Below are 18,361 nucleotides of genomic sequence, written 5' to 3'. Positions count from 1 at the left end.
AGCACCTAATTTTTAAATATTTCTTGGTTTTACTTCTTGTCCTGGCCTATTTTGCCCCCAGCCCTTGGTTTCTTGGCACTTGTTTCCTCCACCAGGCCTCCTGCTTTCTCTTCTGCTGGGACCCAGCCCCTAGCTCATGCCCTACACCTGGCGGCAGGGATATGTTGAATGAAGGGAAAGAGGGAAGCAAGGAAAGAATAATGCAAGGAGCCCAGTCAGGCAAAATGGTCAGTATGAGTTCTACTTAATATTCTTTCCTGCATGCGTTTCTTTAAGCTCTGCGCGGACACCCATAACCCCTACACATACCTGCTGGAATCTGAATTTTTCATGATCTACTCTTGTTCTCAACCACCACTGAAATGTCCTTCATGCCCAAATAGCAAATTTACTGATCGGATAAACTAATCACTGTTAATGGGAGTTAAAGTCAGAGGTGAAATCCTCAAAAGTGAATCTTAAGTATGACCTGTATAGTTAATACCCCCCCAGGTTGTCTTAACACTTTAGTGAACCTAGTTCTGGTGGAGGGATTTTGAAATTGGGAGAAGGGGTGGGAAACATAGTGGAGGATTATTTTGGGAAGAGCTCTGTGATGAGGGTTACCAGATTTAGCAAAGGAAAATACAGGGCACCCAGCTGAATTTGAATTTCATGTAAACAATGAATAATTTTTAGTATGAGGATATCCCTTGCAATATTTGTGATAAAAATTATTCATTGTTTATCTGAAATTCAAATTTAACTGAGTGTCCCGTATTTTATCTGGCAGTCCTATGCCCCGTGATGTCTCTCAGATATGCAGCCTGTGCAGTAGAAGTCCAGAATTGCTGTGGAGTTTGGAAGAGTTTTCAAATGTCTGGCAGAAGAGAACAAGCCCGTCCGAGAGGGCATCATGTGGTACAGTCAGGTGAAATCGCTGTCCCCAAAGCCAGGCCTGCTGATGCGTGGGGGCATCTGAGGTAGGCCTGAACAGAACACCCCTGGAGACGGGCCAAGGTGCCAGTAAAAAGGGCGTGTTCTGCTGGATCCTTCCCCAAAGATACAGTGTCTGGTTCCGGTGCTGACAACTGACCCGTCTGATACCCATCACATAGAACATTATTTTTAGATCTGAGAAAGGAGTGGCAAGGTTTTAAAAATAAGGTACTCGATATAGGGGGAGCTACATTTGAGAAGCTCAGTCTTGACCAGGAAATGCAATTGATGGGCCTGCTAATATTAGACCTAGAAAAGGTTAGTACCAGCAGCTTTCCATGTAAAAATGCCTAAGACTGAGACCTTACACTTTTCTTTCACATTTTTTAAATAAAGGTGATGCTACTAGCCTCAAGAAAATTGCTTTTACCACCTATAATAATCTTTTTGTTTCAGCTAATGAAGAGAGAGGCTATTTTGTTATCTGCTGTTGGCTTCTGCGCTGGATATACCCTGTCTGCTCTTCCCGACTTCTGGAAGAGTCTATCCTTCCAGAAGGATAGACTTCTATCCTTCTTCTCTACTCTGCTCTCTTCTCTGGACAGCTGACCCTTAGGGACTCCCTTATCCACTGTTTTCTGGTTAGTTCCAGCCAATGGGAGACATGAGCAAGAGATAGGCGGTTGGGAGGATAAATAGGTCAGAAGAATAGTTTTATTATGGTTGGCATTTATTAAAATACTCGGTTTCAACAACCTGATGAAAAGCACTCAAAATAGAAACAAGATGAATACTTCTTTAACATGATAAAGTACTGTACATTTATGTCATCCCAAAAGCCAGCATTCTGCTTGATGGGGAAACACTAGGGCAGCCCCACTAAAGTTAGGAATGAGACAGGAGTGCTCACTATCACCATTATTATTTAAAATTTTACCGAGGTACTAGCAATCACATTTAAACATGATAAAAACTTTAAGTATAAAAATAGGAAAGGAAGAAAAATACTATTTGCAGATGATATGATTGTATGCTTTTAAAACCAAGAAACTCAACTGAAAACATATTATAAACAATGAAAGAATTCAGTAAAGTAGAAGGATGCAAAATTAATAAACAGAAACCAATCTCATATATACAAACAATAATCTATCAGAAGATGAAAGGATGAAGGACCTTAATTAAAGTAGCAACAAAAAATAAAAAATACCTAGGAATAAATTTAACAAGAAATGTACAAGCCCTATATGTAGGAAACTTTAAAACAAAACCAAAGGACACAAAAAAGATTTGAACAAGTAGAAAGACGTACCTGGACAGGAAAACTTAAAGTTGTTAAAATGTCACTTCTCCTTAAGTTAATTTAAAATTTCAACACAATCCCAATGAAAATACCAACTTTTTTTCCTTTCTAATTGGACAAGATAATCTTCAAATTTATATTGGTGACATGGGGAGAATAGCCAGGAAAATTCTGAAAAAAAGAGAAATATGTATGTCTGTGTGGGGGAGAAGGTGGAATGATTAGCCCTACCAGATATTAAAACACATTATAAAGCCTTAGTAATTAAAACAATGTGGGACTAGTCCATAAACGAATATGCAGATGAATGGAACGAGTGAGAATGTTCTGATATAGACCCAAATAGATGCAGGAATTAGTATATGATAAAGGTGACATTCCAGATTGCCAGGGAAAAGAGAGACTATTCAATAAATGGTATTGGTATAACTGGATAGCCATCTGGAATAAAACTGGACCATACTTCACAGTATACAATAAGATAAGTTACAAAGATGTCATATATCTAAATGTGAAAAATCATACTAAAATTACCAGAAGAAAATTGTGGGAGAAATTTTTTATAGTCTTGGAAGGTCTTTGTAAATGTAACTCAAAATCCAGAAGCCGTTTAAAAATTGATAAATTCAATTATGTAATAATAAAAAAAATTCTGTGTGGCAAAAAAAGAAAAAAAATCACCATAATTACAGTTAAAAGACTGGGGCCGCCCCGTGGCATAACTGTTAAGTGCGCATGCTCCGCTGCGCACACGCATGCACCGCTTGTCAGGCCATGCTGCGGCGGCGCCCACGTAAAGTGGAGGAAGATGGACACGGATGTTAGCTCAGGGCCAGTCTTCCTCAGCGAAAAAAAGAGGAGGATTGGCATGGATGTTAGCTCAGGGCTGATCTTCCTTACACACACACACAAAAAAAGTTAAAAGACAAATGACAAACAGGGAAAAAATATTTTCAACTCATGTCATAGAGTACTAATATCCCTTATATACAAAACACTACTAGAAATAACTAAGACCAAAAAAAACTGACAACCCATTAGAAAAATGGGCAATGGAAATGAACAAACAGCTAAAGGATTCTGGTACCAATTCCAGTGTGTGGGTGGGAGAGTTTTCCCACACCAACAAGCAATTCTCGGACACCAAGTGAGTGTCCTACAATTCAACGCAATTCTGACACTACCTACCCAGAGAGGGCGTCAGATCCCACTGGTTAAGGTTTCAGTCCTATAAGACTGCCCACGCTCCACTTCAGATGCCAGTCTCAAGTCCAACTTGTCACCTGTGCTTCTAACGACCTTCCAACCACCCCCTCCTTGAGTTTGATTAATTTCCTAGAGCGGCTCACAGAACTCAGAGAGACATTCTACCTACTAGATTACTAGTTATTATAAAAGGACATAACTCAGGAACAGCGAGATGGAAGAGATGTATAGGGCAAGGTAGTGGGAAAGGGTGGAAGAGCTTCCATGCCTTCTCCCAGCGCTCCACTCTCCCTGAATCCCCATGTGTGTTCACCAACCCGGAAGCTCTCTGAACCCTCTCCTTTTGGGTTTATATGGAGGCTTCTTTACAAGGGCATGATTAATTAAATCATTGGCGGGCCAGCCCATGGCTTAGCGGTTAAGTGCTTGCGCTCCGCTACTGGTAGCCCGGGTTCAGATCCCGGGCGCGCACCGACGCACTGCTTCTCCGGCCATGTTGAGGCCGAGTCCCACATACAGCAACTGGAAGGATGTGCAGCTATGACATACAACTATCTACTGGGGCTTTGGGGGAAAAAAAAAGGAGGAAGATTGGCAATAGATGTTAGCTCAGAGCTGGTCTTCCTCAGCAAAAAGAGGAGGATTAGCGTGGATGTTAGCTCAGGGCTGATCTTCCTCACAAAAAAAAAAAAAAATTGAATCATTGGCCATTGGTGATTGAACTCAATCTCCAGTCCCTCTCCCCTCCCAGGAGGTGGTGGAGGTGGGGGGACTAAAAATTCCAACCCTCTAATCACACAGTTGGCTCCCCTGGCAAGCAGCCCCCGTTCTTGAGCACTTTCCAAAAGTCACCTCATTAACATAACAAAAGACACATTTACTGCTCTCACCACTTAGGAAATTCCAAGGGTTTTAAGAGCTCTGTGCCTGAAACAGAATGAAGACCAAATATATATTTCTTATTATAAATCACAATATCACAACTCAGAGAAATTCATAAATATATGAAAAGATATTCAACTTCACTCATAAGAAGAGAAATGGAAATTAAAGCTATGCTGATATATTATTATTCATGTATCAGATTTTCAAAAATCTAAAACTTTGGTTATCTTTGTGAGATTGTAAATTGGTACAACTCCATGGAGGGCAATTTGGCAAGATCCATCAATCTTACGAATGCATATATCCTTTGACCTAACAATTCCTTTTAATGGAATATATCCTATGAATATATTTGACACATAAATGACCTAGATACAGGACTATTCATTGCACCATTACTTGTAAAAGCAAGACTGGAAACAACCCAATGTCCGTCAACATGAAGCTGGTTAAATAAATCATGATGCATCCACGTAATGGAATATTAGGCAGCCATAAAAAGATAGAAATAAATAAAAAAAAAGGAGAATGAGGGCTGGCCCCATGGCTTAGCGGTTAAGTGCGCGCGCTCCGCTGCTGGCGGCCCAGGGTTCAGATCCTGGGTGCACACTGACACACTGCTTCTCTGGCCATGCTGAGGCCACGTCCCACATACAGCAACTAGAAGGATGTGCAGCTATGACCTACAACTATCTACTGGGGCTTTGGTGGAAAAAAAAAATAAATAAAATAAAATAAGTTTCAGCAGAGCCCACATCTTATAAAAAAAAAAAAAAAGAGAATGAGGATATTCTATATACTGTACTGGTACGGAAAAATCTCCAAGATATTTTTAATGAAAAATGAAAGATGCTGAGCAGTATGCACTATCTGCTACGTTTTGTGTGAAAAAAGAAAAAAATAGAATATGTATATGTAAGTGTTTGCTTGTATACACATAAACTACTCTGAAAGATATCCAAGAAACCATTATCAGTGGATTGAGGGGAGAAAAAGGAAGTAGATCCAGTGAATGGGAGGATAGAGAAGGGAGAGAGACTTGTTTGCACCTTTTATATTTTTTAAATATTTGAGTCATAAGCATATATTACTTATTCATATATTAAATATTTAAAAAGTACTTGTTAAAAAATAAAACAATGCAGACATACGTAAGGTAGGAAGTGAATGTTCCCCTGCTCCTTAACCTACCACTCAGAGAAAACCAATGCCAACAGACGGCTACTTACCTTAAGGGATTTAGCCATTGAGAATCAGATAGGAGGCTTAGAAAAAAAATTATGTTAGGCAAAGAAAGCACTATTTTGGGAGTCGCTGAAATCATGTTGTATGGCAGGACCAAATCCGCTTAGATCAAAGATAAGCAGCTGAAATCAATATTGATCTTCTGCAGGCTCACAGTGAGCCGCTGGGCTTACATAGCACACTCAATCCTATGTGAGTTCAAGTATATGTAAAATTGAATTCAAAAATTATTCTGAATTAGGTAGCAATGTAAAAGTGAATGGTAGAGGCCATTACCTCTAATGGATGAAGTATTATGTGGATTTGAAGTTAAGACATTAACATTTCAGCAACGGAAAGGTTTATGCAGTCTGCAAATTCTTGGCAGTAGTACCACAGAATTCAGCCAGCAAGGGCTCCTAAGTTACAAACAAAGAGTTGCAAAGAACACTAATAATTAGTCCTTATTTTCCACTGCCATTATTAAAAATATTTTCTAACGGGAGACTGACATTCCACTAGTGCAATAAAGCAAACCTCATGTTACAAAGACCCCTCTCAAGATCATGTTCCTTTGACACAGAAAATTCCTTGATGAGTAGAAAATGAATGTTATAAATATCTATTAACAAAAAATGTTTACAAAATGACATATACAGCCACCCTATTTCAACTCTAGCCAAACCAGCAGTTGATATTTTTAATACATGTGCCCTAATACAACACAACAAAACAGTGTTTATACAATGCACTCTTTTTCCTGTCATCTTCTTATAAAAGCAGTGTGTTGATGCTGGAAGAAACCTTAGAAATCAACAAGTCTACTCATGCAATCATTCATTCATTTAACAAATATTTATCAAGTGTCTCCACATATCAGGTACAGTAAAAAGCAGTAGGATAAGAAGATGAATAACACAGCCTCTGGCCCTTGAAGAGCTTAAGTCTAAGCCAACCTCTTTATTTTTTATATTTATTTTTTTGCTTAACGTGAGTTTTATGGGTTTTTTAAATTGTTTTTTTTATTGAGGTAACATTGGTTTATAATTACCCCTTTATTTTTATTTTGAAGGATCTTTAGGTCTCTCAAGTTCAGACCAGTAGTTTTCATTATGCCAAATGTCAAGCATTTATGAAAAGAACTAAATAGTTTATATTTATGGGTTGGCAGTGGTCTATTATTACTTCAACGCTTTTCACATAGTAATTTTTTGGTTCTGGATTATCATTCCGGAGAATCTAACTGCTCTTCATCCTCACAAGTAACTTTATTTACATCATGCCAGTTAGCCTCACAACAACCTTCATTTCATAGATGAGGAAAGTGATGTCAGTGAGATTAATCAGCTTTCCCAGGATCACACAGCTAGTAAGTAAATGAACCCAGATCTGCACTGGCTTCTGTCTGTCTCTAGTGCTTATGTTCTCTCTACCATAGAACCCAGCAGGATTTGTAGAGAAATTGTCAGTAGTATTAGTACTTTAAGAATACGTTATTGTCATTTGATTGTTAAATCCTCTGCTGCTTCACAGAAAATTTCTCAGAGAAAAGCACACTATAACTGAAACAACACAATGTATTTCTGAGCACCTTAATGCCAGATCATGAAGGCCAGGAAATAACACTGGATAACTGTTAGTTTCAGTCATTACGATACTCTGCATTAACATGACCAATGTATAAATGAAGTTACTGGTTTTTTCCCATTATATTCCTTTACCTTTTTATCCTCAAACCTTCCTATAGCTTTATCTTTTGTTCATTTGAATTGCTTTGCTCTACATCTTTGAATATCCATATCAAGACTTCAATATCTTTAAGGATACTATAATATTTTTACATTATATTATTATTATGTTTTTCAAAAGGTACCTGATTTTTCTACTTTTAGCCACATTGGTGTGAGTCTCCTCCTAACACACACACTCCCCTGCTTAAGTCTTCTGAGAAGCAAGACATTCATTTTATAGTGAATGATCAATGCATAGCCCGCTCAGAGCAGCGTATAGATTTTTGCAATCATGGAGGTGATCTATAGTAAAAGAGATAATTTGGGTAAAGTCACATGATTGAATCTGGCACTGATTGGCAGTTAGCTTTGAAGACCTTGGACCGTGGATCAGATCATAAAATCTGAATTGTCTTCCTTAGAGTCATATTCTTCAAATTCACCCATGAGCCACTTGCAATCAGCTATAGGTTTCCAGGGGCCCTTGTAATTTATTTTTTTATGTATTTACAGATTTGGATCAATAGTAGCGGGTTGGTAAGCAGCAATCAAGAAAGAAAAACAAATACATGGAAATCTTAAATTGAATCTCAACATGAAAATTATAGCACGGTTTATAATAGCTTTATTATATCCTAATAGCATAAAATTATGCTTCACCCTTCAAAGTATGTCATACACTTAAATGAGGTCCATGGTAAAAATTATAGTATAGATCATAGTCCCTAAATTGTTTAATTATTCACAAAGCATTGGGTGGTATCTTGGAATCTAGCTTGGCCCAGTGAAAGAGCAAAGGTTTTGGAATGAGCTAAACCTAGGATTTCAGGTGAACTCTGCCATGGAAGCTTGGCCAAGTTACTGAATTATGGAGCTGTGTGACCTTTGCCAAGTTACGCTATCAGACTGAACTCAGCTTTATCACCTGTAAAACGGTTGTTGTCAGGATTAGTAATGACACAAAAAAGGTTTAGAAATAGAGCCTCGTACATAGTAGGTGCTCAGTAAGTTCAAGTCTCACACGAGGCATTTTATGCAGTACACACAATGATTTTTTATTAAATGCAATTGATTATAAGGAGACTAAGTGTTGGTATTATGTGACTTTCCTCCTCGAGTGGATAATTAAACTTGAAAGGACATATTTCCTGCTGCTGACAATACAGTACTTACTTCCCCAAGAGACCAGAATAAGCTAACTTTAGTAAGAAATGTCTCCATAATGTTCCTTTATGGAGAAGTCTATAGTGGAAACAAACACTTCTTCTATCTTATAAATCAGTACTGTCACAAAATATCTATTTATTCAGTGTTTCAGGCCTTTTTTCTTTTTTTTAAATAAAACTGCAGTGACCTTGTCAGGGTAGTTAACAGGTGATTTTAACCAATTGGTTAAAATTGTCTATGGTAACAACTGGAGTTTCAAAGGGAGAAGAGTCAAGGAGGAAAAAGAAACAGGTGGTAATTGTTGCTTCTCAGTGCAGTTCAGGAAACATGAGTGGGTCCATCAATGCATGGTATGTGGAAGAAATTCTGAGACACCAATTGAAAATAAAAGCTTAGGATTTTGTAGTTTCTTTTTTTAAGAACTCAAATTTACATTAAGGTGCATTTTATATTTTCTGGAATCTATATGTCATTTGAATCAATAGTTAATGATATTTTCTTACCATAACTCCTCTCTGATTATCTAAGAGCAAAGTTTCTAACAAAGAAGCATATTGTAGGGATGTATCCCTTCCTCTCAGTCAACATATAGAAAACATTATATTACACATTAAAACTGCTGTGTCATGAACAGATAATCGACATCTTTAGTCATTAAGGGAATGCAAATTAAAACTGCAATGACATACATATATGTATTAGAATGACTATATCAAGTAGTATAGGAAAAAATGTGGAGGAACTGGGACTCTAATAGATTGCTGGTGGGAATGTAAAATGATATAACCACTTAGGAAAAGGTCTAGCAGATTCTTATAAAGTTAAACACACTCCTACCATATGACCCAGCCATTCTACTCCTAGATAGTTACCCTAGAGAAATGAAATGTATATCCATACAAAGACTTGTAACGTTAACATTCAACAGCGTTATTTGTAATAGCTAAAAATGGAAACAACCCAATGTCTATCAACTTGTGAATGGATAAACAAATTGTGCTATATTCACACAATGAATACTGCTCAACAATAAAAAGGAATTTACTGTTGATACATGCAACAACATATATGAATCTCAATTATGTAGAGTGAAAGAAGCCAGATAAAAAAAGATTACATATTTTATGATTCCATTTATAATATTCTAGAACATGTAAACTAATTCATAATTCCAGAAAGTAGATCAGTGGTTGCCTGGGGATGGAATGGGTTACTGAGAAAAGCAGGATTAAAATGAGACACAAACTTTTGGGAGTGATGGATATGTTTGTTATCTTGATTGCATTGATGGCTTCACACATATATATCAAAACTTATCAAATAGGTACTTTAAATATGTGCCATTTATTGTTATGTCAATTATACCTCAATAAAGCTGTTTAAAAAAAAAACACTGTGTCAACTTTTCATAAAAATGAAGAGACAACCCTGACCCTCTGCTATTAGGCTGGGTAGATCAACTGCCTGCCTCTTCTGTGGCATTCACTACTTCCTAGCTATGGGCACTTGTGATGTTTTATTACTGGACTGTAAGGATCTTGAGGGTAGAATCCATGTTTGCCTCATCTTAGTCTTCCTTCAAACCCCGAGCATGGCACCCCTCATCAACTGTTGTTTTTTTTTCCTGAGGAAGATTCACCCTGAGCTAACATCCGCTGCCAATCTTCCTCTTTTTTTTTGTATGTGAGCCACCACCACAGCATGGCCACTGACAGACAAGTGGTGTAGGTACGCACCTGGGAACCAAACCTGGGCCGCAGAAGCGGAGCACACTGAACTTAACCTCTAGGCCACCAGGGCTGGCCCCAACTGTTGTTTTTTAAGTGAATAAATTGCCTGGATAATTTTTGGCAAAACATTTCTACCCAAATTCCCTAATTAACCCTTGCCATTTTTTTTAAACATCCATGGGAGGCAGAAAATTGTCATGCTTAAGAACTTTAGAGCCAGAATGACCTGCTCAGTTACTTACTAACTGCTTGACCATAGATATAATTAGCCTCTCCAGGCCTCAGTTTCCTCATTTCTAAAGAAGGTAATAACATACCTGTGTCATTGGTTTTCTGAGAGGATTAAATGAAATAATCCATATAAAGTGCATGGCCCATAGTCAAAATTCAATTTTTAAAAGACAAGTGAATTGATAAATTTACTATCACAAACTTCTGAAAGTTTATGAACTCCAGACTGAAATATTCATCTTTCATCAGGAGAAAGAAAATGTGATGAACAGATACCTGAATCTTACCAGGAGAGAGAGCTCTAAATTGGCATGAAAGTTACCTGCATGTTAGGCCTTTTAGAAGCACACAACCAGAGGAATTTCATTTATTAGAAGAAGTGCAGGGTTACAATAGCTTATAGTCTTGTCACTACATTTTATACCTTGTTCTTAGACCTTTTCATTAAAACAGAAAAATAAAAACCCTGCCATTAGGTAGAGAAGCTGAAGTTGCAAACAGCTCATTTAGTTTCTCTCTACCCTTCACTTTGAGGTTCTTAAATGTAGAAATCCTATTCTCATATTTGTTTGCAAGTCTCCTCTCTAGTGAAAAATACTTTATCATTCTGTCCATGGAGAATAAATTAAACAGAATGTGGAAAAGCGTAATCCTCAGGGACCTTTGCTGTGAGTACTCTCAGTAAATACAGCACAGCCAGGGGACTCTACAGAGACCTGACCTAGTGTGGACTGAGCCTGGGCTTTAGAACCAGCCAGTTCAGATAATAATTTTCTTGAACCTTGAGCAACTCACTTAATTGTTTTGTAGCCTTCTCATTTATAATGTTGGGCTTAATCACATCTCCAGGATTTGTAGGGAATGTTTATAAAATATATGAAATAATTATCATTAATAAACTGGGTTATTAATCTCCTCCAAAAATAAGGTGCTGACATATAAATAGAATTTACACCTGGGGGCCAGCCCAGTGGCGTAGCGGTTTAGTTCACATGCTCCACTTCGGTGACCCAGGGTTTGTGGATTCAGATCCCGGGCATGGACAGACACACTGCTTGTCAAGCCATGCTGTGGTGGCATCCCATATAAAGTAGAGGAAGATAGGCAAAGGTGTTAGCCCAGGGCCAATCTTCCTCAGCAAAAAGAGGAGGATTGGCAACGGATGTTAGCTCAGGGCTAATCTTCCTCAAGGAAAAAAAAAAAAATTTACACCTGACCCTTTAGCTCTCGCCCAGTACTAGATTAGCCTTCAAAAGTCCAAGTCAATTTGTTATGTGGGAAGAACATAATACCAGGAGTCAGGAAATGTTATTCTACTCCTGGCTCTGCCGATAACTAGTTCTGTGGTCGTTGGTAACCCCTTCACCCCTTAGTTTCCTCAAATATAAAAGTAGAGAGTTGGATTAGATCAGGGAGGGAAAACACCTAATATGTGCCACCACTTCTGTAATTCTGTGCCTGTGGCAGACATTGTTAATCAATTACTGAAATTTCTTTCTACCAAATTGGGAAGCTGCTTCTGAATTCTTCTCAGCAAAGCATTGTAGGCAGCCACTACCAATCAAGTGGAGTTGGCAATAAAAGGAAAACTTACTTGCCATGTTTGGGCCAGATGATCTCTAAGCATTCTTTTAATTCTGATATTACTCAAAGGCCAAAATGAGAGTCCATGGAATAGCAAATCCCAGAAGACAAATATCTTGGTAAATCTTACTTCCTTTTTTCACATTCCAGCCTCTGAAAGTGTTAAAGGCTTCATCTGCAAGGCCTGTTCTTCCATCATTACATTCTACTTTTTGTTTGTTCAAAATGAAAATAATTTAATTGATTTTTCCCCCTAATTCTAAAAGTGCTTACTGTAAAAATCTGAACAATGCAGAAAAGATGAAAAAGTGATAAAACTGAATTATCTGATTTTGTATACTCATTATTTGGTAACTGGCCCTGAAGACATACTTCTAGGTATAAGTGTTTTTCTGTACTCTGTTTATTTTCACCATACAGCAATGTTATGTATGGGAAATTTTGCATATCACTCCCAAGCTGGAGCTGTTAGTCTCTACTCAATGTACTCATAAAATTCCATCTTTGTCTGGGGCTCCTATTCTGCTGAGTGAAACTTTGCAAATATAGCAGATTGAAAGAGCAAAGGATCTTTAGACTCTTTCCACAACCATACTTAAAGATGTGGTTAAATTCTCCAGGCTCCACTCTAGTAAATGCAGAATGGAAAGATTTTCAAAACTTGTGGTTAAAATTCAGTTTGAAAAGGAAATGGACCCAGTGGCTTGGGAGAAAAGCAAGTGTTCCTTCCTTATCACTACACGCCACCACCACTTTTTTTGCTTATCATTATAAAAGTAATACATATTTATTTAGGAAAATACAGACAGGCAAAAATGAGAAAAATAAAATTATCAGTAATCTAATCAGAATGATTATGGTTAACATTTTGGAGCGTATATGTTCAGTCTTTTTTTCCTGTGCAGGTATATTTATATAGGTATCAACACATATAATTCAAAAGCACTCTTAAACTTCTGAGTTTTTCTCTTTACTTACTGCCCTGCAGTTCCTGCAGAGTACTGTTTCTATTATGACCAGGAAACTCTATGAGTTAAAACTGGCTTTGGAGATATACAGCTCTTTGTATCAGTAGTTTGCATAGTGAAGTGTGCACACCAAGGAACCAAGGTTATGGGTGTTTTTTTGAAATTAATACCCCAATTATTTTGAATGCTGCTGTACTGGAGTTCAGTTTATCCACTGGGCATGCTGCTCCTGAAGTTCAAATTCCCTCAGCAGATATTCAGCAAGTATCTTACATAACTGGTATAAATGAGGTCACGTCAGGGCCAGAATCTCTGTACGTGTTTATACCTCCATCTACTTAATTGATGAAATATCTGTGTTCCTTAAGTGTATTTTGATAAGGAGAATATCTCACTATCATCTATTTAATAGTATGATACTGATGCATGCTGTGATGAGGTGATTTACTTTGTATGTAGCAACAAGTATATATTATAGGAAAGATACCTTCCTCCTTCACAGGGAGGGCAATTTGCTTCTGAGGATTTGAGAATCTGTTAAACTGCAAAGTACCATCCCTATATGTGCTCCTAAGGATGATTAACAAACAAAAGGCAGCCAGGAGAAACCTTGCCTTCTGTATTCAATATATGCTGTTTTCGTTATCTATTGCTGTGAAACAAACCACCCCAAAACTTAGTGGCTAAAAATAACATTATAATCTCTCACAATTCTTTCGACTGATTGGGCTCAGCCAGGCAGTCTTCTACTGGTCTTGCTTGGAGTTTCTCATCTATGGTTGCAGTCAGAAAGCAGCTGGGGCTGGAGTCCTCTGGGGCTTGACTAGGTAGGCTGGAAGGTCCAAGTGGGTTTCTTCACTCACATGCCTGGTGCCTTCTTGGCTCATATAGCATCTCTCCACTTGGAGTCTCATCCCCCAGGGGTGTCCCCATGGCTGTCTTCCCATGAAGAGTGAAACTTCTTACATGATGGCTGACTTCTAAGAGTGTAAAATTAAAAGCTTTCAGGCCTTTTAAAGGCTTAGGCAGAGACCTGGTATAGTGTCACTTCCAGCCTCCTTCCATAAGTTAAAGCAAGTCATTTGATTCAATGTGGGGGGACTACACAAGCACATCAATATCAGGAAGGGTGGTTCATTGGTTGCCACCTTTGGAAACTAGCTGCTTGTAAGCTGGACAAATTTAGAATTTCAACTCTAATTTCAAGAGAGTCTGGATATTTTCTGGCTTGAACAGGGAGTACAATTAAGGGGAAGTGAAAAGAAGAGGGAAGAAGTCTCAAGGTGATGAAGGATTTTGAAACCGTGGTACTTTCTTGGGCCTTTCAAACTTGGCACGTTAGATCACCAAGAAGAAGGTGAAATAATGGGTCACTGCATCACTATCCAAACTTTGCACACTCAGAAGGCTTACTTGATGATGCTCATTTTTTATAAGAATTCTAGAGCAAAGTATTACAATTCTGACACATTTCTAGCATATATGGAAGGTTGTCTTTCCAAAGACAGCAAAAAATTCAGACATCAATGGAAATGTACAAGGGTTAGTAGAACGTGAAACCAAGTGGGGGAAAAAATAAAATAGTAGCTAGGAGACCCTAGCAGTAAAAAGGACTCCCCTGGCACCAGGACAGGAGAGAAAAATCAGCATCCTCTTTCCTGTTCCCCTGGAGCTTCTGAACGTGCAGCATCTGTGCCCCCATAGCACAATATGTAGGTTTAGAGGGGAAGGCCTAGGTTTTCACATGAAGACCATCTCATTTCAGTGTTTGCAAAGACTGAGAACCTCCTTGACATGGGTGGTCTGAGACTGGGGTTCCCTTTTCTTGTGCTGAACCACCATTTAACACCAAACAGCTTTTCCTTAGTGTTTATTTTTCTTAAACATGTTCAGACTCATCATATTGTTCTCCTCCCTTTGAAAATATGTACTCTGCAGGTGCCTGAAATAATATACTTTCAGCAATTGCCATTTTGTAAAAGTAAAGGTTATTTCATTCAATCTAAACTCAATGGAAAATTGTTGCTTAACAAGGAAATACCAAACACTTTATAAACTCCTTGAGGGCAGCAACCATGTCATATATGACTTTAGTATCTCCTACCTCCTGGGCTTATTGTCTGCCTTCACAGATTTAGTAGTATTAATAAGTAACTTGAATTGTTAAGAATATACTCTTGTGCCCTTCTTTGACGCAGACATGTCATTTCGTTATGTCTCTGCATGTTTCATGTCAGATTCATTGTAAATAACTTCCCCTAAACTTGTTTTCAGTGTGCAGATCATTTTGCCGGCTTTTCACATAACATCTGAAAGGGTTTAATTCAAGTTGAAGAAGCTTGCTTCAATTACAAGCAATTAATTTAGGCTTCACTTACCTCAAGGAATATTTGAACATATAAATTTACAGACAAATCCGGGGAGTGTCAAATTATGCAACCAAGAGAAAGTATGTTCTTTGCAGATTTTAGGGCGTTGATCTGCTATAGTCAGGCTTTTTTTTTTCCCCCTTGGCGTCAGGTTTTTGAATGAAATAGTAAAATCACTGCGGGCACTGTCTACTCACCTGGTTTTGCATAATTCCAAGAAGCTAGAAACTGAAAAGCAGACTTGTTAAAGAGTGAGGAAGATTGTTAATGTATAAAAGAAAAAACCAAAACAAAACCATTTATCTATTCTCTTTTAAATCTTGAAAGATGTCACAATATTCCTGTTTTCAAGTACTTGAAGTTTTCTGTGGGCAATAATTAATTTTTAAATAACTGTTTTTAATGTAATACATAGTCATTTTAGATTTAAAACATACTTAAAGTAACGAAGAGAAAGATAAAAATTATTCATGATTCTACAACTATTAATATTTTGGCGAACAACTTTCAATTTTTTTTCTAGGCACATGTTTTTACAAAACGGGTCCCTATCATACAAACTATTATATAACTTGATCTTTTTTATTTTCATTTTTATTTCTTAAGTTATATCGTACGTGAAAAGAAACTTGCAAAGATTATGGCATGTTGCATTATCGCAGTGTTAAAGGACGCCGTCTCTGGTGTGGTGCGCGCGCCTTGGTGGGAAGAGAGAGCTCCTGGCCAGCAATACTGACCACTCTCCGACCGAAAGAGACTTCTCCGTTTGCCCTTGGCAACCTGAGTCTAGTAAGAGTGCAAGCGCGTAGGAGTAAGTGGAGGGCGTTCAGGGTGATTGCGAGCACGAGCTCCCCGCGCGGTCCACATTTCCCCTGGGCAAGTCCCACTGGCTCCAGCCCCGGGGGGGGGGGACCGAGGGCGAGAGGCCAGTTTGCGGTGCGCACGGCCTGGGTCCCAGCCTTCAGCCCCCGCCCCCGGGGCTGGCGCCACTCCCGGGCGGTTGGGTGAGATAAAGCGGGGCAAGGTTCTGCAACGCCAAATCAGGGAGGCGCAGCTCCGATACCAGCGCCTCTGCCGGGTCTCCAGGCGTGTTTGTTCCAACTGTTTAAACTGTTTCAAAGCGCCGGAACCCCAGCGACCTTGCAAACAACTCTTAATCTCGCGGGCGGAGAGCGTGGGTTTTGTTTGCGGGGCAGAGCAAATTCAGAGCGGAGACCAGGGAGCTAACGCAGCCCTCCTCCCGGCACCCCGCCCGCCTGTCCACAGGGACCCGCGCCCGCGGCCCTTCCCCGCCCCCAGACCGCCAGCTTCTTGCGTCAGCCGGGGCGGGGGTGGGGGATTTTCGGAAGCTCGGCCCGCGCGGCCAGCGGGGGAAGGAAGGGCCTGGGCTCGTGCCCCGCCCTCGGGGGGCGGGAGGCGGAGCAGGGCAAGGGCCCGGCCGGCGACTCCGGTTGTGTCGCGGAGAGGGAGACCCGAGGAGCCGCCGCCACCCGTGCCGCCCTGTCCGCGCCGCGCCTCGGCAGCCGGGACAGGGCCGCCGTCGGGGAGCCCCAGAACACGGTCCTCAGCTCAGCATGATGGCCTTGGAGGTGCCGCCACCGGGACAGCCGTCCCAGCAGGTGCTGCCCCGGCCCTCCGGGCCCCGCGGTAGTGCCAGGACGGGGACAGGGGACCGAGGGAGCCGCGGCCCGGGAGGGACAGCTGCAGCCGGCTTCTCCTCCCGTCTATGGCTGGAACCAGAACTGCAGCGGCCGCGCACTGGAGCCGCTGCGCTTGCGCCGGGGCCGGGCTGGGAGGGGGAGTGGGGACCCAAGGGGCTGCGAGTGGAGTGGGGGCGCGGTCGGGTGGTCCGACCAACAGTGTGCCCGCGGCCCCTGAGGGCGACTGGGTTGGGCTTTGGGGGCTGCGCCCACGCGCGTGGGGTGAAGGGGTGTCCCCGGCCGCCGGAGCTGGGACGTGGGAGCCCCGGCCAGCCTCCCGAGTTCGAGCAGTCCCACGGGCGGCAGGGCAGGAGGGGGCGGACGCTGGCGGTCTGAGCCGGCGCAGCCCGGCCCTTCCGGGGCTGCGCGGCTCCCCCGCCTCGGAGTCGGCAAAAATGTGCCTAGTCACGGGGCCGCTCTCGGGGGAGCTGAGGTCCCCTCCGGGCAGAGACCCGGAGCCCCTCCTCTGCCGTCGCCCCCTGGCCCCATGAGCTCCGGGAGCGCAGGCTGCGGTGCGGCGCGCTCACCCCGCCGGGCCGTACAGGAATGCTTCTTTGCAAAGTAATCAATCAGTCTCCCCATCCGATCGCTCTTAAGCACTTGGGAGAGAAAGCCCAACCCCCAGGGTGGGGGAGGGAGGAGGTCCTGAAGTGCCCAGCTCGCTCCGATACCCCGACGTGCGGCGGCGGCACCGAGCCCCGCGCGCTCCCTCGTGCGGTGGGAAAAGTTTGGGCTCGTAGACCCCGGGTCAGCCGCTCGCAACGGGCCGGGAAGTGCAGGCGGGGCAGCGGACTCGGAGGTCAGAGTCGGCCGCGCCCCGGGCGTCTCGATCCCCGCGAGGTGCCTCCGGGTGGCGCACGCCGCGTGCGTGGCCTCGGCTTCCGTGACAGTGGCCAGTTGGCTGTCACGGCGGCCCTCGGTTGGCCCTTTCCTGCTTTATAGCGTGCAAACCTTGCCGCGTCGGGGCCAAGGGACAAGTTGGAGCTGTTGATCTGTTGCGCAATTGCTATTTTCCCCAGGGCGGCTTTGTCTTTGGATTTAGCGTTTCAGAATTGCAATTCCAAAATGTATAAAGCAGGATATTCTCTTCTCTGCTGTCAAGGGTAAGAGTTGCTAGTGTACATTAGCATTTCTATTGCTTTTAGGCTGTTAGTAATTTTTTGCTTTCATATATTATTTCTCCTTTGAGTGCTTTATATAATTTTGCTTTTCTGTTTGACAGTTTGCCTCGATTTCTTGGCATGTTGCTTCTTTTGCAGGGGCAGAGGATGAGACATTTGTGTTTCATAGTTCTTTGCTAACAGGTTCTGTAAATTGTTATAAAAAGTGAAAACAAGTTTCTGTTC

The 18,361-nt window shown here is 41.3% G+C and overlaps 2 protein-coding genes across 4 annotated transcripts in view; one reads left to right on the top strand and one right to left on the bottom strand.

Moving 5' to 3' along the window:
- AGPS (alkylglycerone phosphate synthase) overlaps window positions 1–18,361 on the bottom strand; it is a 404,117-nt gene that overhangs the window by 226,690 nt on the left and 159,066 nt on the right. The gene's annotated exons all lie outside the window — the stretch shown is intronic.
- The window catches only part of NFE2L2 (NFE2 like bZIP transcription factor 2), a 32,715-nt gene continuing 31,079 nt past the window's right edge, over window positions 16,726–18,361 (top strand). Inside the window, exon 1 of one of the 3 annotated variants that reach the window (XM_087435426.1) lies at window positions 16,726–16,934. Coding sequence is in view for 1 of the 3 variants with exons in the window: in XM_004426661.3 (XP_004426718.1) it covers window positions 16,890–16,934 (45 nt within the window). In the remaining 2 variants the exon portion in view is untranslated. Of the gene's footprint in view, window positions 16,935–17,862; window positions 18,119–18,361 lie in introns of those variants that run through there. The other 2 variants (XM_004426661.3, XM_004426662.3) reach the window with 2 other exon arrangements.

Source organism: Ceratotherium simum, chromosome 9 (genome assembly GCF_057802395.1).
Source record: "Ceratotherium simum simum isolate JZ-2026a chromosome 9, ASM5780239v1, whole genome shotgun sequence".
Lineage (NCBI taxonomy): Eukaryota > Metazoa > Chordata > Mammalia > Perissodactyla > Rhinocerotidae > Ceratotherium > Ceratotherium simum.
Note: the sequence above shows the minus strand (reverse complement) of the source record. Positions and strands in the feature narration are given on the sequence as shown.